The sequence below is a fragment of the Arabidopsis thaliana genome, chromosome 2, assembly GCF_000001735.4.
Source record: "Arabidopsis thaliana chromosome 2, partial sequence".
Taxonomy (NCBI): Eukaryota; Viridiplantae; Streptophyta; class Magnoliopsida; order Brassicales; family Brassicaceae; genus Arabidopsis; species Arabidopsis thaliana.
In genome coordinates, this window is record NC_003071.7 from 16,651,714 (window position 1) to 16,676,251 (window position 24,538).

The 24,538-nt window shown below is 36.0% G+C and overlaps 6 protein-coding genes, 2 long non-coding RNA genes and 1 other non-coding gene across 16 annotated transcripts; 5 read left to right on the forward strand and 4 right to left on the reverse strand.

Annotated features, from left to right (window-relative positions):
• The first annotated feature begins 387 nt into the window (after positions 1-387).
• On the forward strand, positions 388-520 carry MIR393a. Its single transcript, NR_140740.1, has one exon. It is a non-coding gene; the product is annotated as a microRNA ath-MIR393a precursor (primary transcript).
• Positions 521-1,535: 1,015 nt separating this feature from the next.
• AT2G09085 lies at positions 1,536-1,811 on the reverse strand. Its single transcript, NR_140466.1, has one exon. It is a non-coding gene; the product is annotated as an other RNA (long non-coding RNA).
• Positions 1,812-3,863: 2,052 nt separating this feature from the next.
• Positions 3,864-6,699, forward strand: PROT1 (proline transporter 1). 3 transcript variants are annotated; one of them, NM_001084556.2, is made up of 8 exons: positions 3,864-4,004; positions 4,110-4,408; positions 4,780-5,004; positions 5,083-5,177; positions 5,259-5,448; positions 5,543-5,667; positions 5,812-6,027; positions 6,112-6,699. In NM_001084556.2, exons 2-8 carry the CDS (start codon positions 4,309-4,311, stop codon positions 6,487-6,489), a joined length of 1,329 nt encoding a protein of 442 aa, NP_001078025.1. In that variant the 5' UTR covers positions 3,864-4,004; positions 4,110-4,308; the 3' UTR covers positions 6,490-6,699. The 3 variants fall into 3 exon arrangements, with proteins under 3 accessions (NP_001078025.1, NP_181518.1, NP_001324466.1); NM_129547.3 differs by having other exon boundaries at positions 3,864-4,408; NM_001336805.1 differs by lacking the exons at positions 3,864-4,004; positions 4,110-4,408 and having other exon boundaries at positions 4,635-5,004; positions 6,112-6,618.
• Positions 6,700-6,754: 55 nt separating this feature from the next.
• On the forward strand, positions 6,755-8,730 carry WLIM2a (GATA type zinc finger transcription factor family protein). Its single transcript, NM_129548.4, has 6 exons — positions 6,755-7,116; positions 7,367-7,557; positions 7,702-7,801; positions 7,893-7,930; positions 8,015-8,104; positions 8,315-8,730. Exons 2-6 carry the CDS (start codon positions 7,423-7,425, stop codon positions 8,552-8,554), a joined length of 603 nt encoding a protein of 200 aa, NP_181519.1. The 5' UTR covers positions 6,755-7,116; positions 7,367-7,422; the 3' UTR covers positions 8,555-8,730.
• A 152-nt stretch (positions 8,731-8,882) lies between these two features.
• AT2G39910 (ARM repeat superfamily protein) lies at positions 8,883-11,335 on the forward strand. Its single transcript, NM_129549.4, has 8 exons — positions 8,883-8,967; positions 9,060-9,555; positions 9,646-9,732; positions 9,929-10,119; positions 10,400-10,595; positions 10,708-10,772; positions 10,883-10,984; positions 11,077-11,335. The coding sequence occupies exons 1-8, from the start codon at positions 8,891-8,893 to the stop codon at positions 11,171-11,173; spliced, it is 1,311 nt and encodes a 436-aa protein (NP_565917.2). The 5' UTR covers positions 8,883-8,890; the 3' UTR covers positions 11,174-11,335.
• Positions 11,304-12,826, reverse strand: AT2G39920 (HAD superfamily, subfamily IIIB acid phosphatase; the record flags this gene model as incomplete). 4 transcript variants are annotated; one of them, NM_001202788.1, is made up of 5 exons in its annotated part: positions 12,742-12,826; positions 12,529-12,606; positions 12,014-12,428; positions 11,735-11,938; positions 11,304-11,656 (listed from the first exon to the last, which is right to left on the reverse strand). In NM_001202788.1, the coding sequence occupies exons 2-5, from the start codon at positions 12,590-12,592 to the stop codon at positions 11,488-11,490; spliced, it is 852 nt and encodes a 283-aa protein (NP_001189717.1). In that variant the 5' UTR covers positions 12,593-12,606; positions 12,742-12,826. The 4 variants fall into 4 exon arrangements, with proteins under 4 accessions (NP_001189717.1, NP_001189716.1, NP_565918.1 ...); NM_001202787.1 differs by having other exon boundaries at positions 11,304-11,653; positions 12,529-12,642; NM_129550.4 differs by having other exon boundaries at positions 12,529-12,642.
• A 1,311-nt stretch (positions 12,827-14,137) lies between these two features.
• Positions 14,138-20,781, forward strand: ISA1 (isoamylase 1; the record flags this gene model as incomplete). 3 transcript variants are annotated; one of them, NM_129551.4, is made up of 18 exons in its annotated part: positions 14,138-14,694; positions 14,784-14,966; positions 15,048-15,140; positions 15,236-15,388; positions 15,867-15,958; positions 16,304-16,445; positions 16,521-16,628; positions 17,045-17,130; positions 17,490-17,561; positions 17,644-17,770; positions 18,125-18,211; positions 18,615-18,707; positions 18,844-18,999; positions 19,154-19,237; positions 19,578-19,658; positions 19,745-19,827; positions 20,010-20,127; positions 20,207-20,781. In NM_129551.4, the coding sequence occupies exons 1-18, from the start codon at positions 14,365-14,367 to the stop codon at positions 20,468-20,470; spliced, it is 2,352 nt and encodes a 783-aa protein (NP_181522.1). In that variant the 5' UTR covers positions 14,138-14,364. The 3 variants fall into 3 exon arrangements, with proteins under 3 accessions (NP_181522.1, NP_001324597.1, NP_001324596.1); NM_001336807.1 differs by lacking the exons at positions 20,010-20,127; positions 20,207-20,781 and having other exon boundaries at positions 14,310-14,694; positions 19,745-19,888; NM_001336808.1 differs by lacking the exons at positions 19,578-19,658; positions 19,745-19,827; positions 20,010-20,127; positions 20,207-20,781 and having other exon boundaries at positions 14,310-14,694; positions 19,154-19,378.
• On the reverse strand, positions 19,482-20,730 carry AT2G09090. Its single transcript, NR_140467.1, has 2 exons — positions 20,632-20,730; positions 19,482-20,466 (listed from the first exon to the last, which is right to left on the reverse strand). It is a non-coding gene; the product is annotated as an other RNA (long non-coding RNA).
• Positions 20,780-24,151, reverse strand: COI1 (RNI-like superfamily protein). Its single transcript, NM_129552.4, has 3 exons — positions 23,283-24,151; positions 22,117-22,597; positions 20,780-21,941 (listed from the first exon to the last, which is right to left on the reverse strand). The coding sequence occupies exons 1-3, from the start codon at positions 23,771-23,773 to the stop codon at positions 21,135-21,137; spliced, it is 1,779 nt and encodes a 592-aa protein (NP_565919.1). The 5' UTR covers positions 23,774-24,151; the 3' UTR covers positions 20,780-21,134.
• Positions 24,152-24,538: the final 387 nt, after the last annotated feature.

Sequence of the window (24,538 nt, forward strand, 5' to 3'; positions counted from 1 at the left end):
TAAGAGTCCATTAAGAAAATTACAATTTTGTGCTCATCTATGCATGTGTCAACCGCAAAATCATCATATAATTTTACTAGCTACAGTCTCATCACCATATAACCACTAATCCGTTTATACTTATTAAGAGCCCATACAAAAATTTGTACAGAAACGTAGACGTCTGGTTTACTAGCTCCATAAGTCAATATAAAAATGGAAAACCAAAAGTTGGAAAATAATATAAAAATAAATAAATAAATTTGAAGGGTCAGAAAGTGGAAACTAAAAGATAAATGAGTATTATTTAAAATCAAGAGGAACACGATCCATTGACAAAAACCACATTGCTCTCAACTTTTAGAGTGAGAGAGAGATAGAGAGTTGAACAAATTCTTCATAGCAACTAGAGGAAGGATCCAAAGGGATCGCATTGATCCTAATTAAGGTGAATTCTCCCCATATTTTCTTTATAATTGGCAAATAAATCACAAAAATTTGCTTGGTTTTGGATCATGCTATCTCTTTGGATTCATCCTTCGGTAGCTTCCTCTTCGATCGTATGGCAAATTTCTCAACTATCATGGATACTTCACCGGGAACTTTGCTGGCTTTAAGATTCCGCAACCTTGTATCTCAAGCCTACAACAGTATACGAACTCTCTTCTTACAATTTTCATTTTTTAAAAGGTAAGTTTCAAAGAATTTTGACCTAATCATGCAAAACCAAAAAAGAAGAAGAAGTCACCTACCTGTTTTTTTTTGGCTTTCTTCTTCATTGGATTTTGAGATCGAATTTCCAATTAAAAATTAGCTTATGAAATTTATATATTTTATGAAAGACGTCATTTTAAAGTTAGTTTAAAATTTCTCTGAAATACATCCATGGCTATTTCCGAAAACTTTTGTTCTTTCAATATATGTATATATATATATATATATATATATATATGTCATATCAATTATTTCCCCAAATATATGGTAGTATAACTTAAAATTACGTTCATTCGAGACTATGTACTTCATGCTTACTTGGTAGTTTGAAATCCCAAATCCCAAGTCGTTGGATCTCGTAAAATAGAAAGAACTTTGACTAAACAAGGACACATCTATTGGTTAATGTAGGACTTAGAACAATTTAACCTCTTACCCTAATCAAATTCAAATACTCAGTTTGTTATATACAATGGTTAAATACTTTCTTGGCTCTAATCGGGTGTTTGGAGGTCTGTAGCACCTTTACACATTTTTTCTTTCTAATTACTAAAAATCGATATTTTGTAACGATCTATTTACACTCCAAATTAGTAAAATCCAACTATTTGAAAATAGCAGCTCAAGATAAATTTGAGGACAACATCATTAGTTCCATTCCATGGTTGACTAAATTTATTTGCAAACATGGATACGCATATCGTACATACGAAATGCATATCTCTACCTACTATTCGTTCGTACAATCATTTTTCTCCCCATTTTTATGAAGTTATAAAATTAATTAAAAAATTTATAAAAGAAGGAAAAGCACAAAACACCTAACTGAATTAAAATAGAAAAACAAACAGAATCATGGGCTCAGCTTAAAAAGCCCAGTATGGACTATGGGATAGGAATATAAAGACTGTGGAGATGGGTGGCTCCTAAATGTGAACAACCCGTGGATATGTAGACAGATACTCGTCTTGAGAGTGCTCCTCATTTACTGCCAGATGCAATTAAGAGTGCTCAAGTGGCCTCTACATCAATCATATGTCTTGAGCTTGAACATATGGTTGCGAGGGAGGGTCAAACACTATTTCAACCCAATGAAACTGGCAGAGAAGCGGTAAAAGAATGTTTTGAATGGACTTTCAAGGACTCAATCATACCTCACTTGCACAACCCAAATTTTTCGAACCCAATATTTTCAGATCCCATAATGACCTATTACCCATTCATCCTCATGCACATCTTGATTCAAAACTTTCTTGTGTGCAATTTTTTTATTACGTTTTATTACAATGTTTGAGATGAAAATGATTGGCATCTACATATCATATCAATCAATAATTGTACTCATAAAACTTTTGTTAGTCAAATTTTTACCAAATTATATTCCTACCAAAATAAAGATGGTCCAAAAGATGTTTTCTCCTTTCTCTTTCTTTTCGGTGTTAAAAGTAATTCAAAGTTTGCTTATAGAATATTCTAGACTTTGTTGTTGTGAAGTGACCTTGAAACTAATTGCGTCCACAGCAGTAAGACTCCTTTATGGTCCATTATTAAGGCACTTCACAGCATCTAGGGTATAAACGAGATATACTTATTCCTAAGTAATTTCTCAACTATCATATAGAAAGGAACGTTTGTTTTATGCATGTTAATATTACTACCAAGTACCAACATCTAAAGCGGTAACTCAACTGCACGAGTGTATGATCAATACAATATCAGTAATATTAGCCAAATCACAATTTTTGCCTTAAATGATACAGGCTTTTGTAACCATGTAAAACTTTTTTTTGGAACTTAACTCAATCTAAAATTGTCATGAATATGTTCTTTTTTCTTCAAAAACAATATTCATCTAGAACCCCACTTGGAACAAAAACTACTGTTAAAGAAAAGGAAACTTCACTATAGTCGACAACTCGATATCCACATCTAAATACTTATTTATAATTATTTTATTGATTGGTAATCTATTTGTATTATATTCTCTGCAAAGAATTTTGTTTTGTGTCATGGTCAGTGAGTGGCATATGATTTCAGTAAACACAAGTCACTTATTATGCAATCATGTACAGATTGATTCAAAACATATCCGTTAATTAATTTGAACAGTTGGAGATGTATAAAGTCTGAGTTGGTACTTCCAAATGGTTTAAGATTTATAGGAAGTTGTGTCCTTTCTGGCTTCTGCCATTAACCTCAGCCAATAGACTGTAACTTGCATGGCTCCGCCTCCAATCAACTTGCTCTCTAGAATATGTTGTACTATTAAATTAAACAATATATCGATAAATTCGATGAAAATCCCAACTGTAATTTTTTCTCATAGTATCAATTTTAAACTTTACTGTATTTTCTAAAGGCAAAAGAACTTTCTATTATAGATAAAAAAAAAATATTAAAATTGTGTAAAAGAGAATGTATTGAAGTTTTAAATGATCGAGAGTCAAAGACATTATCATTTGACTAGAGACTAAAGATGCACATTCTGTAAGATGTTAACTTAGGTATAAACTTTTTTTTTAAGTGTGATGTAGAAGTTTTCCACGCATATCGATCAGCTTAACCTTTTATTTAAACTATAAAACAAATCACTATCAATAGTTTTACTTAACGTGTTTCCTTCTCCATATCAAACTTATATAAATAATCTAAGAAAAACCATAAAAGCCAAGTACAAACGTATATAAATCGGGTATTTCTCAACCTAGATATATTTTGGTAAAGTATTAAGAAAACAAAACTGTATCCAAAATTGGTAGCTTGAGAATAACATATAACTAAATTAATATCGTAAAGATTGAGAAGATCATCACTTACAAACATTCAACAAGGTAGCTTCGACAACAACACAAATCTAATGTGTTTAGATGGTTCCATATTTTTAAATAAAAAATCAGTTTGCAAAACAAACAATTAGTACTAAAATAGTTTGTTTTTTTCTCACTTAAAATCCATATTTCCCTAGTTCACGTACATTTTCATTTATTATTCGTCAGCAAAATTATTATATCTTCTTGAAATGATGAATTCAAATAAAATAAGCAAAACTTGGCAAAGACTCAAAATAGCACAACTAGACAAAAATACCAGCTAACAGAAAGTAATAAGAAAAAACTCAAATAAATGGAAAGACATTAATAAGGCAGATATATGTTTTTTTATATTATAAATTGTTTTTTTTTATAGTATAAAAATAAAAATATCGGCATTCTTATAGGATCGATCTCTCATGCAAAACAACAAATTCAGACAAGAAACCTCAACGGCTCAGACCCACCAATACCAATTTTTTAAAGAGATTTCTGTCACAAGTAAGAAAGAAGCACTAATTACAAAAAAAAAGAAAAAGAATCAATCTTTTGTTCTTCGATTCGATTTCTAATCAATTAGATTGTTTTTGTTTTGTTTAACATCAGTTGCGAATCGAGCTGGATTCTTGGGCTCGCTTTTTCTTTCAATCAAAAGTTTCGATATTAGTGAAGGATAAAATTCGCTAAAAAAAGAGAATTTTTTTTGTTAAAAAAATTATAAAAGCTGGCTTTCTCAAAATTTCTCCATGTGGTCGACGAAGAAGACGAAGAAGACGAAGAAGAAAGAGAAAGTCTCTTAGCAAACATGACCGCCACCGAAGCTAAGAATCGCAAAATCAATGTCGGAGATGGAGATGACGTTGTTGATATCGAAATCCCTGACACTGCTCATCAAATTAGCAGCGGTTTGTTTTTCTCTGTTCCAATTGTTGTTTTGTTTTTCAATCTGGTTTCGATAAGAATGTGTTTGCTTAGATGTGTCGAAAAAAGTTTTGTTTTTTTTAAATGTACGGAGATTGTTTCCCCAATTTCAATTTCTTTAATGCTTTTTTTGATTAAAATATGAAAATGGTATCACCAGGAAGAAGAAGTAGAATCTGACTACTTCAAAATGTTGACTTTGATGATTTTAACGATGACCCTTTTGAAAAAATGTTTTCTTTAATGATCCTGGAACCATAAGATTGGGAAATTTTCTTGCTTTGCCAAAACTCTGCTTTCTATAAACTGAGATCATGTTTTGGGAAGCTTATACTATGTTTTGTGGAATGTGCAGATTCATGGTTTCAGGTGGCGTTCGTTTTGACCACCGGTATAAACAGCGCGTATGTGTTGGGATATTCAGGAACAATTATGGTTCCTTTAGGTTGGATTGGTGGTGTGGTTGGTCTTCTTATTGCTACTGCAATCTCTCTTTATGCAAACACTCTAATAGCTAAGCTTCATGAGTTTGGTGGCAGAAGACACATTCGCTATAGAGACCTTGCTGGATTCATTTACGGTAAATAAAAGACCAAACCAGCTCTCTTAATCTCTTCTCTGTTGTTACCTTCATTGGAATGATCTCTCTTTTTATCAGGTAGGAAGGCTTATCATCTTACATGGGGATTGCAATATGTTAATCTTTTCATGATTAATTGTGGATTCATTATCCTAGCTGGTTCCGCCTTAAAGGTAGTAAAACATTTTCTTCTCTTGATTCTTGATTTCGTTAGACGAGTTAGTTAATTTTGGTTGTGTGTTCTGTTTCTGCAGGCTGTTTATGTGCTTTTCAGGGATGATCATACCATGAAACTACCTCATTTTATAGCCATTGCTGGTTTGATTTGTGCGATTTTCGCTATTGGGATTCCTCATTTATCGGCTCTTGGGGTCTGGCTTGGAGTTTCGACCTTCCTCAGTCTCATCTATATTGTTGTGGCAATCGTGCTATCGGTTAGAGATGGTATAACTAATCAAATGATCATCAAGATTCAACATTACTAATGAGTTTAACTACTGCAAAAATCTAATTCTTGCTTTGTTTTGTTTGTTTCTAGGAGTAAAAACACCTTCAAGAGATTACGAGATACAAGGATCATCATTGAGCAAACTTTTTACCATCACAGGAGCAGCCGCAAATCTGGTTTTCGCATTCAACACCGGGATGCTTCCAGAAATTCAGGTGACTTTTCCCTAGACTTCAAAGTTCAATTGTTTGTTTGTGTTTGCTTTTATGTATTAGTGTACCTTTTGTTCAAGTAAAACCTGCATCTTAAACAAAGTTTGTTTGTTAATCATATTGACACTATAATTTCCACAATGTTAGGCAACAGTGAGGCAACCAGTTGTTAAAAACATGATGAAGGCTCTATACTTTCAATTCACAGCGGGTGTTTTACCGATGTACGCAGTTACATTCATCGGATATTGGGCTTATGGATCCTCAACCTCGACCTATCTACTAAACAGTGTTAATGGCCCACTCTGGGTCAAAGCCCTTGCTAACGTCTCTGCTATCCTTCAATCTGTTATCTCTTTGCACGTAAGTTTCTTAGCGCCAAGTCTACGCTTTTTTAACAAAGACTGTCGTCTCTAACTATATGTCTGACTCAATTCTTTGTTGTAGATATTTGCGAGTCCAACATATGAGTACATGGACACAAAGTATGGGATCAAAGGAAACCCATTTGCGATAAAGAACCTGCTGTTTAGGATCATGGCGAGAGGCGGGTACATAGCGGTAAGCACGCTTATCTCAGCGCTGTTGCCGTTCCTCGGTGACTTCATGAGCCTAACTGGTGCAGTGAGCACATTCCCTCTCACATTCATTCTAGCCAACCACATGTACTATAAGGCAAAGAACAATAAGCTGAATGCTATGCAAAAGCTATGGCATTGGCTTAACGTTGTCTTCTTTAGTTTGATGTCTGTTGCTGCAGCCATTGCAGCTGTCAGACTCATCGCCGTTGATTCCAAAAATTTCCATGTTTTTGCAGATTTGTAATTCATTATATTATATAGTCAATTGTGTATCCTTTATTCTTAGGCAGGTTTATTTCTCCTGTAAGCTTGTATTCTCTCTCTATTTGTCTTACCATTAGAGCCTAAATAAATAAATCAAGTTCTAAAATCTAAAAAGCATATAAAAGACCACTTTCATCATAATCATTCTGAAAATTTACCAACAAAGAATACTAAGTTGCATGATTAAAGTCTCTATTAGAAATGTAAATCATAGTATTAGAGAAGAACATAAAAACACCTAACTTAAAAAAACCTTAATTTAGTGAGATAGAGAAGAGAAGAAACAGAATTGTTGTTGGTTTAACAAAAACCTAATCTTTCAATGATTAGCTGTTTAATTTGAAATTATAACAATAATTTAGACAGGCCAAAGTGGAACCCCACTGTCTCCACCAAAGCTCTAGATAAAAAAAAAAAAACGAAAGCGTTAGATATTTTTTATCAATCGTGCTCCGTAATCATTACCTTTCTTCTTCATCTTCATCTTCACGCAGCGACTTCTTTGATTCTCTCTTTTTATTCTCAGCTCCAATTTCAACCTGCATTTCTCTCTTCTCAATTTTGGGTTTCTTTTTTTGATATCTCATTTGATCAGATCGACGAAGAGGTAACCATTTTGCCGTTTGTTAGTTCTTAACGATTTTATTCTGTTAAAAATCAGATTTTTTTTTGCAATGCTTGTAGAAAAAGATTCGATTTTTGTGTACTGATTGAATCAAAATATGTGGTTATGGATCCATGGATTGATTTGTTTGAACTGATGCAAATGGCTAATGTGAAAAGTCAAGAATGTGTTAATGTAGTTTTTTTTGTTAAACCTCTTTGTGTTGTTGGGTTTTGAAATGTTGTTGTTACAGAGGAAGAAGGTTTGAGCTGAGAGATCTTTGGAGGTAGAAAGAAGATCTCAAAAACGATGTCGTTTACAGGAACTCAGCAGAAATGCAGGGCGTGCGAGAAGACAGTGTACCCTGTGGAGCTTCTCTCAGCTGATGGAATCTCTTATCACAAGGCTTGCTTCAAATGCTCTCACTGCAAAAGCAGACTTCAAGTCAGTTTTCCTCTTTTGCCTTTCCTAAATGTAGTTATTAGTGTTTTGAGAGTTTCATTTAGATATTTAGCTAGAGAGATACTTGATCTGAATTGGTCTTCGTTAAAGTGATAAAGTTAAAACGTGTTGATGGTTTCTGAACAGCTGAGCAATTATTCATCAATGGAAGGAGTGGTGTATTGTAGGCCTCATTTTGAGCAGCTTTTCAAGGAGTCTGGTAGTTTCAGCAAGAACTTTCAGTCACGTATGTAAAACTCTTTTCTTCACCTTCTGGTCCAGCTTTTACATGTGGTCACTTTAATTTTAATCTTCAAACTTTTTTTTTCCTTTCACAGCTGCAAAGCCATTGACTGATAAGCCAACCCCGGAGCTGGTAAACGCTTCTTAACAACGATGTTTTTATTTAGTTACACGACTTGAGATACATGACTCTATTTCTCTTCTTGGTTGTTCTCAGAATAGGACACCTAGTCGACTTGCTGGTATGTTCTCTGGAACGCAAGACAAATGCGCTACTTGCACTAAAACCGTGTATCCTATCGAAAAGGTTAGTATACATTTAAGCTTGTATATGTCATTACCATTGCTTTCCAATACACTTTTGTGTTCTCTCTGTGATTGTTGTCAAGAAAATCACAGTTAAACTTATTTGGATCATTTGCAATATGAGTTACATGGATCCGAATCACATAAAGTTGAGATCTCTTTAATACAGTCAATTCTTATATCTCATTGTTCTGTTTTCTAAAAATTGTAGGTAACTGTGGAAAGCCAGTGTTACCATAAATCTTGCTTCAAGTGTTCTCATGGAGGCTGTCCGATATCTCCATCGAACTATGCAGCTCTAGAGGGAATATTGTACTGCAAGCACCATTTCGCTCAGCTTTTCAAGGAGAAAGGAAGTTACAATCATCTCATCAAATCTGCTTCCATCAAACGCGCTACTGCTGCTGCTACCGCAGCTGCTGCAGCTGTAGCAGCCGTTCCCGAATCTTGAATTCAAATTCTCTTTATTTTTGTGTATGTGCTGTGTTGTTTACATGTATTCGATATGATTCATGTTCTTTGTCTTCCATAATTGAACCAGGCATAAAATTCTCCCAGTTTTCTCTGAGTTTCTTGTTTGTGATACTACTACATCTATAATAACCGAGGACTTTTGGCTTTGATCTTGGTCTTTTGAGCTGGACCGAACCGGAATGTTAGACCGGACAAATCTCTATCGTTACTCGTCGTTAGTCATCTCCGGTCCGGTTCTTCACTAAAGTTAAAAATCCAGTTAAACAGAAATCAATTAAGAAAACACAAAACCCAAATTGAATTGTGTAAAGATATGAACTTTACAAAAGAAAATTGTCAATTTCGAAAAATGTTGAGCACAAGCTCTGATCTTCATGGCCGTCTTCTCCGGTGAGTGACATCTCTCTCTGGCCTCTGTTTTTTTGGCCTTTAAGTGCTTTTTTCTTGAAGAACCCTAATTTTGATTTGTTTTGAGGATTCAGATTATCAGAACCAATAGCAGAGATTCTTAGACGTACACAGTACACACCGCAAGAGAGCAGCAAAGTATCCACCAAAGATATACTCTTGTCCTTGTTACCAAACACTTCGTCTTCTCGTCTCGCCAATGAAGAATCGATCAAAAGTCTCGCGCTTGCTTGTGCCCTTCTCGCTTCTTCACGTTCATCCACTCACGAACTTCTCTCATGGATTCCAGAAAACCTCTCTGTCATGGGGGAATCTACATTTTGGGAGATTTCAAGGGATTGTTTCAGTGATTTTTCTAGCAACAGTAATGCTGAGAAGCTTGTGGAATTGGTAGAGGATAGTGAGAAGATCGAAATGTTGCCGATAGTTTTGCCGGAGTTAAAAGATGGAATCGAAAAGAGTTCACTTGGTAAAGGCAGTGATGCAGAGGATGTTTCAGCTGCAATGGCTAGAACACCTGTTGGTTATGCTATACTTGCTGCTCACCAGCTCAGGTGGTTTGTTACTCAGGTCTGAATTTCTAAATATTGAGAAATTGTTCTGTTCTGTTGTGAACATATCCAACTTTATAATTTTGGAGGTGTTGATGTCTTTTTGTAGGTTAAAAAACCGAATTTGGTGAAATTTTGTAACTTGGTGGTTCCTTGTGCTTTGACAGCACTTGATCATTGGTCTCCTGAAGTCAAAGTAAGTCTTTGGAGATGTAGATTTTGATGGCGTCTCTTTTGTTAGTTGTGTGACTTGTAACATCGATAACATGTTGTGTGACTTGTAACATCGATAACATGTTGTGTGACTTGTAACATATTGCAAAATTTAAGCTTTTATCTACTCGTATCTTAAGGTATAGTGAGATTGATGTTCTATATTTGCTTGATGACAGGGGCAGGGTATGATAACCTTTGTTCATCTTGCTAAAAATGTGAGTTCCGGTGATCTTGGTTTGTATGGAGATGTGGTTCTTGATGCGTGTTGCCAGAATATAGCTTCCGATGATGAGATTTGGATACATGTGGTAGAGTTATCTGTGCTTCTTGTTACTAAAATCCACCCAAATAATCCTCGAAGCCCGTGGTAAATCTTTCTTTCTCTTATCAATTGGCATAGGTTCAGAAGATTGAGAGATAAGGAGAAAAAGTTGCTTTAAAGATCGTTTTCATAGCGTCTTCTTTAGTTTCTACATTTCTTCCATTTGATGACTTTTATCATTCTCAAAACCCAAGTGGGGAATTTCTTTGCACTGCATCCAGTTTAACTCCTTTTAAGAAGATCATGTCATTTGACAGATTGGTTTGATCGTTCCATCTTTCTCAGCTCTATTTTGCTCATTTTGAGTTTTTTTTTTTTGCCTTAGGTATGAGAAGATCATGAATGAGATGCTCGGGCATTTGGAACGCCAACCAAGAAATAAGGAGCGACGTATCACTTGGCTAAGATTTGTTGAGCCACTCTTGAACTCTCTAGGGCTTTTCTTACTTGCTCATTTTCGACGTATCTTCCCTCTTTTCTTTCAGTGGATGCATTCAGACGACGCCGAAACAGTTCTGTTGGTATGGTCTTGTTTCAATCCTCACAGTTTATAAGAAATGTTAGATTTCCCAACTCATTTTGGTATTCTTTAAGATAAACATGAAAGTTTCATTACCTGCTAATACCATATAGGTTCTTGAGAGACTGGAGACAGTTGTGAGGTTGACGTGGATTAGACACTCACCTGTGTTCCCAAGGTTTAAGCCTCTAAACACTTGAGAGTAGTAACTTTTAGATGCTTCAACTCAAACTCTTTCTCTCTTATCCGTTTTTTAACATTAATCATCTCATGATTTTGAACCTTCAGATTGGTGGATGAGCTTGTTTCCTTGTACAAAGAGTCATCGATGCGTAAGGATCGCGATGATATTAGACCTCTTATCCTCCGTATCTTGATGCTACTCCGCCAGTATGTTTCTGTGGCTTATCAATTGCACTACCAAAGATTGTTCACATTTTCGCTGTTTTATTTAATAAGCTCCCCCCACTTTCTCTCCACAGGTGCAAAGGTCTACGGTTTGAGTCAGCGTGGAGTCAATACCAGGAGGATCCAAATCTGAGTACTGTTAGTCAACATATATGGACTAGTTCAAGTTGATCTCAAGAGCGTATGTTTGACTAAAACAGCCATTTTTTTTTCTAATTTTCGATATTAGTTTGGTCTAGGCCTAGTGATGCAAGTAATTACTGGCGAATCCTCGAATTTTTGTAAGCATTTGGCTCTTGACTCTTCTTAAGCTAATCTGATTTGATACACATACTCTTGGATACATGACCACCCACTGTGTGATGTGATAGTGACAACATGAGACATTGAACTATTACAAAATGTCTCTACTTTATCTTTGGAACATATAAAACTATATTTTACAGAAAACTCTTGAAAACCTATACACATCAAACTTCATGATCTCATCTTTCATTGTAATCCAAAACATCATCATAGGTAAGGCTTGGAAGTTTGAACAGACGCTTGCTTTGCCAATTCCACTGGCCTCTTAACACATCCATATGATTACCAATGACTCCAATTACGCGGTGACCTCTTTCTAACTCTTCCTTTTGTCTTGTATCTTCCCTGCTATAAGATAATATAACCTCTGGCTTTATGCTACTTTGATGTGAATAAAATTAGTAGTTGTAAAAGCTTATTGCAAACCTCATAATCAAATGTGACCAGTCGCTGTATCCTCTAGATTTTAACTGCTCGATTGTGGCGTTCCGCTCTGTTTCGGGTCTTCTTGATAATAGAACCATTGAATAGCCTTGTGATCTAAGCTTAGAATATAGTGCAAGTATTAGTATGCTTTTCTGATGCTTTGCTTCTTCAATATACTTCATGTAGTAACTATCTTGTTCTAATCTACATAAAGAGAAGAACAAGAACGTTAACAGTTTAAAAACTTACAAAATGTTAAATGAAAAACAAAACACTTACAGATTGGTGTCATCAATATCGATCACAACAACATCGCAGTTATCATTCATCGGTTTGATGGTTTGGAAATAAGTGAGAGCCATTTGAATAGTGAAGTTTAACTCTCTCAAGTAAATTCCTTGTTTGATTCTGTGTAAAGCAACATCTCTACATAACAGTGGTAATTCACTTTCTTCATCCAAGCTATTGAGCTGAGAGTGTAAAGACAAGATTTTACAGTAACCGAAACTCTCATCGAGTCTTTGAGCCTCGACGATTGCAATATTCCGGTTCTCACAGCTTTGTAACATGGTTGATAAAGCAATAAGAAGTGTTATCATCAAAACTCCAAATGTTACTAGAGAAGCTATGAAGATGGAAGCTGCTAAAGATGTCATGTAACATCCAGATTCTATCGAATACCGACTCCCCAATTCTGCAAGATAAACAAGAAGATTTATCAAATTCAAGAAAATCATTGCAATAAATCAAACTAAACACAGATGGTAGAAGATAATGAATATATTAGTACATACCGGAATTGCCTCGGCTGGATAGACCGGAGAGCTCCCTCTCCATCGGATGCGTATAAGCCGACATTTTCACCTTCTTGTCTAATCAAACACTTACGATGATCATAAAAACATCATCTATAGTTTTAGAAGACAAAAGAGTGACTACTAAGAAAGAAAAAAAAAAGTTCCAAAATATTGAAGATATTATGGATATTGTTTTGATATTTTCCATACCTTGTAGAAGCTTCAAAACCAAAACGAATCTTTATTTTGATCAAGATCCGAAAAAAAATCCAAAGGTTCAAAATCTGCCTCTTTGGTCACAAGAAAACAGAGAACATATAATACATTTACACGTGACTTTTTTTTTTTGTGTGTCATCAGATCCAAAGTTGATATGCCTCAGCTTATCTTCTTTACTCGATCAAATAAACTTCTCTTCTCTTCAATTTTTTTTTAAAAAATCTTACACTAGTTTATTTTATTTTCCAAATTTGGCGGAGACATAAGAAAAAGGAATCAGACCAAACTTTTCTTTATTTAGCTGCTGATAGATCGTTTCATCATTCCTTTACTCGATTATACAATTATCAAATATATATTGATTAGTCAACACAAAAGTGAATTATTGAATTTTATGTTGTTGGACAAAGTAATTTTAACATTCTAGTTACAAGTAAACTTGCAAGATGGATCTATATATAGATGGAAAGATTTGTGATGTGAAAAACATCTACTCGTATCGTATGTTATAACAACTCATACGGTTGAAAATCGTGTACAGTAAAACCTCTATAAATTAAAAATGTTGGGACTGCTAAATTTTATTAGTTTAGAAAGATATTAATTTATGTATTATACTTTTAGTATATTGAACCATAATTTGTACGTATTTGACTCTTATGCATTTACGACAACAATTTTTTAAACCCTATATATGTTAACAAGTAAATAAGTCATTATCATTAGGGGTTTAAATATCTGAACTTGAAGAATTTGTAAAACGGTTCTCCGCGTCATCAGTATGTATAATATGGCTGGCCACTCCTTAGACCGAAGAGCTCGTTGTATAATATGTTTTATTTTAGATTTTCTCAAATCTCGCGGAGACATGGAAAATGAAATTTATTAAATGGATGGAGCAATTTGGTAATTTAATCAGTATGTCTGTATGTGTTTTGTAATGTTATAGTTTAAGATATGTATCACAATCATCTATATGTGACGTATACGACAAGAATTTAACTGTACGTACGATACCCTTATAATTATTATTCACTTAGATTTTTGTTTGTACTTTAGAAGAATCTGAAGAAGGGTCCCGGCGTCACCATGCATGTATGGTCACTCCTTAAACCAGAGATTCGTAAATAATTATATTGTAGTTTCCATTGTTATTGTCGATTTATTTATGGTCCCCAATGTTCTCTTGGAGTCGAGGGACCATACATTTAGCTTCAAAAATCTTACGATTAGGAAACGTGTGACAATAACATTTGTTTTGTTAGCTACAATTCCTAATTTCCTATGATTTGTACAATAATTTAAAGATTAACACAGCTTGTGGGATGCACATGGAATTTGTCTAATAGAATTTAGTTCCATCATATTTGCATACAAACAATTGTCACCTATTAATACTTTCATTATTACTTTCGATGAAACATTGTTATTGGGTATATAAATTAAGGCCCGGCCCTAAAGCCCATTTATTAGCCACGTGCAGTAACTTATTATTTTTTTCACTTATCAATAGTAAAAAAAAAAGATCAAAATGATCACTCTTTTGAGTGTGAGTGAACACACTTCGTCGTCTCTCTTTCACTACTTTTGAGAAGCTCTCTTCTTCGAGCTTCCATGGATGCAATCAAATGCAGTTCCAGTTTCCTCCATCACACCAAGCTCAACACTCTCTTCTCTAATCACACCTTTCCTAAAATCTCCGCTCCCAATTTCAAGCCCCTCTTCCGTCCGATTTCGATTTCCGCAAAGGACAGAAGAAGCAACGAAGCTGAAAATATCGCCGTAGTAGAGAAACCTCTTAAATCAGATAGATTTTTTATCTCCGATGGACTTCCTTCTCCATTCGGACCCACCGTCAGAGACGACGGCGTCAATTTCTCTGTTTACTCTACAAACTCCGTTTCCGCTACCATCTGCTTGATTTCTCTCTCCGATCTCCGTCAGGTTCAATCTTCAAAGCAACTGTTTTTGGGTTTCACTGACATTTTCATGAAACCCCTTTTTCAAATTTGGGTTTAAATTTCACGTTGCAGAACAAAGTGACGGAGGAGATTCAGCTTGATCCATCAAGGAATAGAACTGGCCATGTTTGGCATGTGTTCTTGAGAGGAGATTTCAAAGATATGTTGTATGGTTATAGATTTGATGGCAAGTTTTCTCCTGAAGAAGGTCATTATTATGATTCCTCCAACATTTTATTGGATCCTTACGCAAAGGTAGTTGAAAAATTGAAGCTTTTTTCTAGCAGCTGAACTACAGTCTCATAGATTATCTCTTTTGTTACTTTGGTTTGGTAGGCAATTATAAGCAGAGATGAGTTTGGAGTTTTGGGACCTGATGATAATTGTTGGCCTCAAATGGCGTGTATGGTACCCACTCGTGAGGAAGAGGTACCAATGATATTTATAAAGCTCTAGTAATAGCTATTGGAGGATATAAAGATATTCTTTAGCGAGTGATTTTATTGACCTTTGTTACTCTTCAGTTTGATTGGGAAGGGGATATGCATCTGAAGCTTCCACAGAAAGATCTTGTTATATATGAAATGCATGTGCGAGGTTTTACAAGGCATGAGTCTAGTAAAATTGAATTCCCTGGCACATACCAGGGTGTTGCAGAGAAGCTTGACCATTTGAAGGTACTTGCTCTGAAATATATACAGTTGAGAAAACTTTGAACTGTCATTTTGGAACAAGCTTACTAAGTAGTCTCTAGCTGAAATTTTGAGATGCTGCTAACTATATCTGTAGATTTTTTGTTAAAATATTCATTTGTTCAGCACTGAATTCGTCCTTTCTGATCATTGTGGGACAATAATATTCCCAGTTTATCAACTTCCATTGTGGTATGGCGTACATAATGCTATCACAAAGTCATCATGCTTTTTAAAAAGACAAAAAATAATCAAAATCGTGTTTTGGAGTGGCTATCAGTTGCCCTCATTTTGAAAAGATTCTGCCTTGTTTAATTCAGACGAGTTTTGGTGATTTAGGCCATTTCCATTTTGTTGTTCAAAATGAGCAGAGAGTTTATAGTTTTTTTTGTCCCTTTTAATAGTGTGTGATTTGCTATAGCTCTTATCTAATTGACAGTAATATTTGTTTACATATTGACAGGAGCTTGGGATAAATTGTATAGAATTAATGCCATGTCACGAGTTTAATGAGCTGGAGTATTACAGCTACAATACGATTTTGGGAGACCACAGGTATGACATTTGACCAGATGCCTTTGAAATGATAATACAACAGATTTTGCTATGTAAGTTTTTTTTAGTGACATTTGGGATGAGCAAACTAAATAGTAGAACCACTTGTCGTTAACGTCTGCGAGTGTTAGCATGTATCAATTAATCTCAAGAAATTCTTCATCTAGGATTGTTGTTTTCTCTTCCGATTAATGAGGGGTGAAACAACCTACAGATGATATCACATATCTGGAATAGATAGATTGAGCAAGCACTCTTACATGAAACCATACCATTTTATAATTTTCACGAATTGAGTTAAATGTTGCATATAGCATGTCTAATCTGGCTATCTTGCTATTTCAGGGTAAATTTTTGGGGTTACTCTACCATTGGGTTCTTCTCGCCCATGATCAGATACGCATCAGCAAGCTCTAACAATTTTGCTGGACGAGCCATAAATGAATTCAAAATTCTTGTTAAGGAGGCACATAAACGAGGAATTGAGGTATCAACTAGTTTCCAAATAGCGAAATATTTGTTGTTAGGTTTACGGATGCAGTTCTTGACAGATTTTAAGCAGGTAATCATGGATGTCGTCTTGAACCACACAGCCGAAGGGAATGAAAAAGGGCCCATTTTCTCATTTAGAGGAGTTGATAACAGTGTCTATTACATGCTTGCTCCAAAGGTAATGCTCATCAAGCAGTAATGTGTTTCTTTTCGCGAGTTTCACTGCTTAGAGAACAAGAGACAAGCAAAAGTTCTGTGGTGTATGAATCTGAAATATAGGACTCATTTTCTTTTGCCAATTAAAATATACAGTACACTCAATAAACTAAGTCACTTTGCTGATTGGAAATTCTGGTAGTTGGTCGGTCCAGTAACTTATTATGCGTCAGAAACCTGTAGGAGCCTTCTTTTGGAATTTCTGCATGGCCTTTACATAACTTCTCTAGGACTAGCAAAGTAGAATACATTCCCAACAATGATGATATAAAAGTCAACACCCATAATGCTTTTGGTTTTCTAGTTTTGTAGTCTCCTACTGATGATTCTGATATCATTCTTTATTAATCAATCTATGCATATTTTGTAATTTAACAGGGCGAGTTCTATAATTATTCAGGCTGTGGTAATACATTCAACTGCAATCATCCTGTGGTGCGTCAATTCATATTGGATTGCCTGAGGTAGATCCCAAAATAGGGTAGACGTATTGCTTGGCTGTTTGTCAAATTAAGTCTGTTATATTCATTGTTGTACTTGCAAACTCTCATTGTCTCGTCCTACTCGTTAATATTCCTCTGGTTTTTATGTCTAATGTCTAAGCCTTATTTGTGACATAAATATATTTAGGCAATTTGTTATGATTACATCTAGAATACACTGTAATCAACATATTCTTGGATACTTTATTTTGAGTTTACCTGCTTTCTGACTACTAAAGAAACCTTACACTAGGTTGATTTCTGAAATTAATGTATTTCATGATATTCTCCTCAGTTAACTCTTCCTAAGCATGTGGATATCTCTCTCTCTCTTTAAACAGATATTGGGTTACAGAAATGCATGTTGACGGCTTCCGCTTTGATCTTGGTTCAATCATGTCAAGGAGCAGCAGGTGCAAATGTTCTAGAGTACGTCAAATGAGTGCTTGTTTGGTCCATGTGTTTCTGGAATATTTATTGTTCTATTCTTGTTAGCCTTTGGGATGCAGCCAATGTTTACGGGGCTGATGTAGAAGGTGACTTGCTCACAACTGGTACTCCTATTAGCTGCCCTCCAGTAATTGACATGATAAGTAATGATCCAATACTCCGCGGTGTTAAGGTGATCAACTAGTTCCCTTGATATGTCCCCTTCAGATAGCGTCGGTTTTCCTTGTTTAGAGTGGAGAAATGCTGACTACATGACTACTATTTTATCTCAATCCATGACCAAACTTTAAAATCTCCCAATGTGATTAGGCACCAAAAGGTTAATTAGCGTACAACATGTTTTATTTCTTCTTGTTGTACTTCAGCATAGAGCTTCCTTTGTGTTTTTTTTTCAAGTCATGTCATAATCTCCAGATCTAAAGATGATTGTTAAAAAGTTGTCATTTTCTTGATGGAAATACATTCACCAATGTAAGATCTTTGACGATGAGATATTTATGTGTTTATGTTGCTTCTTTGCAAACAGCTAATAGCTGAAGCATGGGATGCGGGTGGGCTGTACCAAGTTGGCATGTTTCCACACTGGGGTATTTGGTCTGAGTGGAATGGAAAGGTCAGTTAATGTATTACGAGGATAAAATGCTTCTTTCAATTGTTTGAGACATGAGATATGGAAGAGTAAGTGTCACAGTGTATAAGGGTTTCATGCCAAATGTGATGTAATTATTAGTGGTTATTCATCTTTCTGCTGACCCTTAGAATATGCTCTAATCAATTGAAAATGGGACAGCCTATGTGATCTGCCTGTACTAGCTAACTGAAGTGTATAGTAACCTACTAGCCTGTATTAGCAATGAACATGGAAGTCTTAAACTTACTATCCAATAGACAACACATGAGACAACAATAATGAATATTCAGTTCTCGTGGTAGTTCCCATTAGTGTGTGCACTGTGCTGGATATCTATCTTCGTTGTGAATTTGATATGGTATAGTAACATTTTTGTCCATTTCAGTTTCGGGATGTTGTGAGACAGTTCATAAAAGGCACCGATGGCTTTTCTGGTGCTTTTGCTGAATGTCTCTGTGGAAGCCCAAATCTGTACCAGGTAAATTTAACTCCTATTATACTGGGGTATCTGGATATATAACTAATCTTTATGGTGTTCTCTTGGTTGTTTTGTCTGTGAAGCTTCATATTTTGGTTGTATATCTTATCGATATCTGATTGTGTCTGTGCATCAGGGAGGTAGGAAACCTTGGCACAGCATCAATTTTATATGTGCGCATGATGGTTTTACGTTGGCAGATTTAGTAACTTACAACAATAAGAATAACTTGGCAAATGGAGAAGAGAATAATGATGGAGAGAATCACAATTACAGCTGGAACTGTGGAGAGGTAAGATATTAATCTTTGTTTTCTCTTTCATCAGCTATGTGAATTCAGTCTCATATTATATCATACGACTTTTTGTAGAATGTTTATAAGCTGAAATGAAATGGCTATTGCACTTTTACCTAAACTAAAAAGGCTTCATTTGATTGGGCTGCAGGAGGGAGACTTTGCGAGTATCTCGGTGAAGAGACTAAGGAAACGACAGATGCGGAATTTCTTTGTTTCCCTCATGGTTTCCCAAGTAAAGCTAACCATTTGTTGCTTCTTTAATTTTAATTCCTGCTCAAAGCTCGTTTCACTGATGTTATGCACATTGAACTATGATACTGGAGTAGAGGGCATGAGTTCAAAATATAAATTAATAAGCCACAAGAGAATCTAAATCCACTAGCAATTAAGTACTATGCACTGTTTGTTTGCCTTTGCAACATGTTAAGTTGTGACTGGTAATGGCATGGTGTCATGCAAAGAATATGTATTAAGGGTACTGCTTTGTCAGATTGTGATGCTCCGGTTTTCATTGAAATTAGTGTATTGCTTAACCTTTTCCTTTTCTGTCTTTCTGAACTATTAATCACCAGGGTGTCCCAATGATTTACATGGGAGATGAATATGGCCATACTAAAGGGGGAAACAACAACACGTATTGCCATGACAACTATGTAAACCCCTTATGCTTTGCTTCCAGGGTGATTATAAGTAATTTTTTCGATCTTAGCTTTCCGACATTAACACAACTCTGATGCAGATGAACTATTTTCGGTGGGATAAAAAGGAAGAAGCACATTCTGACTTCTTCAGATTCTGCCGTATTCTTATCAAGTTTCGTGAGTATGTAATCTTCTTTCATGAGTCTATCGATCTTAATTGCTTAGTTGATCGCTTCACTTAGTCTCAAATCCAATAATTGACATGCTTCTTCCTTTTCACCTACTGCTATGTGTTTTCTTTCTTTTGCAATCCCCTGTTTCTCGGGTTTCCTCTGATCGATGGCCATTATGACTGTATTGTAGTGAATGTGAATCACTTGGCTTGAATGATTTCCCAACAGCAAAGCGTCTGCAGTGGCATGGTCTTGCTCCTGAGATCCCAAATTGGTCTGAAACAAGTCGATTTGTTGCATTTTCACTGGTACCATTTTCTCATACCCCTTCTCTTACATGGACAGTTTCCTTAGTGGGTGATATTAATCCCTTTTGTTTTTCGGTAGGTCGATTCTGTGAAGAAAGAAATCTATGTGGCCTTCAACACCAGTCATTTAGCCACACTTGTTTCGCTACCGAATAGGCCAGGATACCGATGGGAGCCATTTGTAGACACGAGCAAACCGAGCCCTTACGACTGCATAACACCGGATCTCCCAGAGAGAGAAACGGCGATGAAGCAGTATAGGCACTTCTTAGATGCAAATGTGTACCCAATGCTCAGTTACTCATCCATCATTCTCCTTCTTTCACCAATTAAAGACCCCTGAGTTTGCGTGATTCCTCCAAAAGCGTATTAGACAAAATCACAACATATGAAGGAATCTTCTCAAATGTGAATGAGATGCATATACAGACAACTATTTCGTTACCTATATAATGTATTATAGTAAAGGTTCCTTTTATGGTTAGAAGAATCTGAATGGGGTACCTTTGGTCGGCTTCAGATATGCCCACTCATTGTTAATAGATTCCTTTATCGTCTGTTAATCCAATCAAAAGCTTGTTACATCGTTTTCAGAATTCGTGTAAGAACAAGAAATCAAAGTTTTCATCTATAAAGTTATAAATGATTATTAGTACTCTATTATTTGCCTTTTTACTAATGTTATCAAAACAATCACAACCACAAATAAAGTTTCAGATGCCAATCCAAACAAATATAGCTCTCAGAAGTCAACACCATGGACGATAAAGAAATCTCTCAAAATCTTCGGGGTTTTATTAAAGAAATTAAAGTAAACAGACCCCTGAGGAAAAATAAAGAAGTAATGACCATACAACAAACAAGACTGACTCTATGTAATCTCCCAAAAACATCGACGACACAACATGAAACAAAAAAAGAACCAAAGTAGTATAGTACACAGTTTGTGGAAACCCCAAAACTCGAGACTAAAAATCTTTATATACAAACCTGTTTTTTGGGTCATATCATATTGGCTCCTTCAGGACTCTAACAGTTGTTGGACAATCTGTTCTCTGGCCAGCCAGAGAGTAGTAAGCCAATATATGAGCCGGATGCTCCATCTCTCTTATCTCTCCTTGTTGATTCACTTCCGGGACTCTTCTTGATGGAATCAGCTCGATGTTCCAGTACGGTCTAGCCATCTGCATTAGATCTTGTCCCGTCATCGATGCTCTGTAACCTTGTACCCACAAGTATCTCAGTGAAGGCAATTTTGTAACCGCTGCAGCGATTGCTCGCTCACTGAAGCAACAACCTCTCATCTCTAGCTTCTGTAGATTTGGACAGCCTCTTGAGAATTCCATTAAACCTTCATCTGATTCACCTACGTAACCCAGCAGCATCCATCTCACGTTTGGACTGTACTGTCCGATGTAGCTTAAGCCCAAGTCGGTTAAGCCGCCTTGTCTCAGATAGAATGCAAATCGTCTGAGTTTCTTGCATCCAATCAAAAGAGATCGGACTCCGTTGTCCAGTGGCAGATCTGTAATCCTTTCTTCCCGGTCGAGTAAGACAAGGCGGAAGTCACAGAGGTTTTTCAGATATGTGCCTATGCTTTCAAGAGATTCGTTAGTTATATCTGAGACATACACCGCCATGTATTCTAGCTCCTGGCAGCCCTGAGCCAAAGCGATTAATCCTCTTTGTGAGACTAAGCCTTCTTCGTCCTCCATTCCTTGTTCATCTGCACCGCGTTCAATCCTCAGCCGCTTCAACTGCTTACAGTACTGTGCAAGGACCTCTAGACCCCTATCTCCGATTACATTCCTTGTCTGAAGAAAAACAACAAGTGTTGTCAGTCTTATATAGATGTAAAGACTAAAGAGAACCAATATTGCATTCATATCCCTTATCTCCCCAAATATTTCGTGAAAAAATAGGAACACAATTTAGTACTAAGGACGCATTCCCAAGTATGTAGTAAAGACAGCAAAGTTAAACGTTTACCTCGAGAACTTCCAAATTAGGACACTTTTGGATAAGCGTACAATGGTCTTCAGTTTCTAGCAATGCATAAAGCAAATCCAGCTTTCGGATTTGGGCCGCGAATGGAAATAGTATTGGCATTTCATTAGGTCCCATGTAAGAGAGACCAAGCCGACATAGTTTTCGGGGAAAAACCAGATTCATGTACTTCTCAGGCATTCCAATATCCTCATTCAAGGAGCCACCACAAAATTCTTCAAGATTAGCTGCAGCCTTAAAGAACCCAACTAGTTCCAAAATCTCAAAGTCACCGACCTTCACAGATACCAGAGAGCGGCAATTTCTAGCTATGGTTTCCAAGTCTTTGGGACTGATTTTGGCAAACTCCGTCATGTAGAAGTTTAAAACCTCAAGAGATGTGTTGTGCTGAGCAAGCTCATGAAGCCACTTACCATCCTTTTCACTAAAAGAACTCTCTTCCATTAACAAAGTTTTTATTTTCCTGGACAAGACAACAGACAGTTGCATGAATAAAGTGAGAAACAACTCAAGATATTTGGATTTCCCGCTAAAACTGAATATGAAGAACAGCAGCAGCCGAATCAAGGATTCAAAAACCAAATAATACACATAAACTCTGGCAGACTGAAGATGTCAGAAATCAATCTTTTTGCTATTTATGCATAAACAAAGTGAATGTTCCCCAAAGAGGGAAAAAATTGGTTGTAGATAAAATCCGGATCAAAGTTTATACTTCCCCAATTGAGAAATAACTGAAGATCATTGCAATTTCTGCTTTAATAGCAAGCATAACAGTTGCAAAGCAATTAAGGATATAAGACAAACATGAACGCCTAAATACTGAAACTTTCTGAAATAAATGTTTCTGCTTATATTACTCTTAGTGTAAAGTGTACTAAGAAATCAAATGAAGTAAGGTTCACCAATTTCATTAAGGACAAAAAGTATCCACCAAAGTTACAACTTACCCAATTGAGCTAAAGAAGATCAAATCTTTACAAACACAAACTCAAGATATGGTTCTTTGTACAACGACGACTTATTAAGTTTTTTAAAAAGAGCCAAATGCATCTAGAGTTCTAGTCAAAGTAGGAAATGATAAGGAGTCGCTAAACCTCAAAAGCATCGAGCCAAAGTAGCTACAAGATACTGAGAAGTAAGTGTACCTGCAGTGTGTAACGATGCTCAAAAGTCCATCAGTAGTAAAACCAGAACACTTGTCTAGCTTCAAAGTCTCAAGATCATCTGCTCTAGCTTTAGCTAAACGATCTAGATCTAAGTCACTGACAATCATCCGTCGGAAGTGCACCGATTTGAGCTGCCTAAGGTTGTTAGAAATCTCAGTAACCCAAGGAGTAACATAACCTCCCCAGTTCTCAGGGATCAGATTAAACATAGCTGCTCTAGGCTTGCCTTTAAGCTTGAGCGACCTCAAGTTCGGGAATCGACGGCTAAGACGATCAGGCGTCGCAGTGTAGCAAAGCGCCATAGTCACATGCTCTCTCGTCTCGGAATCAATCTTGAACCATCTCCGACACACCAAAGAAGCCGAATCGCGATCTTTCGGGTCAGTTATATAGGTCATGACTTGCTCGATGACATCATCAACCGTCGCGACGCAGCTCAATTTACACCTCTTGATATCAGGATCCTCCATCGGATCGAAAAAAAAACAAAAGAAAAAAACAAACGAATCCTGGAAAGATTCGATTTAGAGAAGAAACCGACGACTTCGAATTGAAATCGAGGTCGCAGATCCACACATAACCACCAGAGTGAGAAGAAAGAAGTAAGAAAGGAAAGATCCGGTGAATCGGAGAAGACTAGAGATTGAGAGAGTGAGGGAGAAGAAGACACGCGTAGGAAGAAGAGGCGGATTGGGAGGAAGAAGAAGAAAGTGGGACGATGGAATCAAATTTTGTTTGGTTAATAATATTTTTGAGGATCAAGTGGGACGATCATTATTTCATACACTGAAGTTGACGGTCGAGATGCGATCTTCTCTCTACTTCTATGTTTTTCTTTTCATTTTTGCAGTGGTCAGATCTCAGCTACACGACAATATTATTAGAATATTTAACTGATCCAATAAGCTGTGTGATTTATTCGATGGATAGATTTAATTATTTCTTTATAGAGTATTAATAACCTGAATCCTAAGCAAAAAATTTAAAAATACTAAATACTAGTATATGTTATCTTTGGTTGCTTTATATGTGATTAAAATAAAAATACAATAATTCTCCTTTCTTTTGTAAGATAAAAATTTTCTACAGTATTAGTAGCTTTTAATGAGGAAAAAAAAAGTTGTTGACTGCATGAATTTATATGGTCCATAATATGGTTAACTATATATTATGGACCATATGAATATAAGTATATAACAAAAAACTACATTTAATGATGTATGATTTTCAAGGTT

Coding starts and splice junctions, on each gene's coding strand:
- PROT1 (NM_129547.3), top strand. CDS start 4,309: ATGACCGCCACCGAAGCTAAGAATCGCAAAATCAATGTCGGAGATGGA. Junction 4,409..4,779: donor TGCTCATCAAATTAGCAGCG/GTTTGTTTTTCT, acceptor TGGAATGTGCAG/ATTCATGGTTTCAGGTGGCG. Junction 6,028..6,111: donor AATCTGTTATCTCTTTGCAC/GTAAGTTTCTTA, acceptor TCTTTGTTGTAG/ATATTTGCGAGTCCAACATA.
- WLIM2a (NM_129548.4), top strand. CDS start 7,423: ATGTCGTTTACAGGAACTCAGCAGAAATGCAGGGCGTGCGAGAAGACA. Junction 7,558..7,701: donor ACTGCAAAAGCAGACTTCAA/GTCAGTTTTCCT, acceptor GTTTCTGAACAG/CTGAGCAATTATTCATCAAT. Junction 7,802..7,892: donor CAGCAAGAACTTTCAGTCAC/GTATGTAAAACT, acceptor TTCCTTTCACAG/CTGCAAAGCCATTGACTGAT.
- AT2G39910 (NM_129549.4), top strand. CDS start 8,891: ATGAACTTTACAAAAGAAAATTGTCAATTTCGAAAAATGTTGAGCACA. Junction 8,968..9,059: donor CTTCATGGCCGTCTTCTCCG/GTGAGTGACATC, acceptor TTGAGGATTCAG/ATTATCAGAACCAATAGCAG. Junction 10,773..10,882: donor CACTCACCTGTGTTCCCAAG/GTTTAAGCCTCT, acceptor TTGAACCTTCAG/ATTGGTGGATGAGCTTGTTT.
- COI1 (NM_129552.4), bottom strand. CDS start 23,773: ATGGAGGATCCTGATATCAAGAGGTGTAAATTGAGCTGCGTCGCGACG. Junction 22,598..23,282: donor AGCATCGTTACACACTGCAG/GTACACTTACTT, acceptor TGTCTTGTCCAG/GAAAATAAAAACTTTGTTAA. Junction 21,942..22,116: donor CTAATTTGGAAGTTCTCGAG/GTAAACGTTTAA, acceptor GTTTTTCTTCAG/ACAAGGAATGTAATCGGAGA.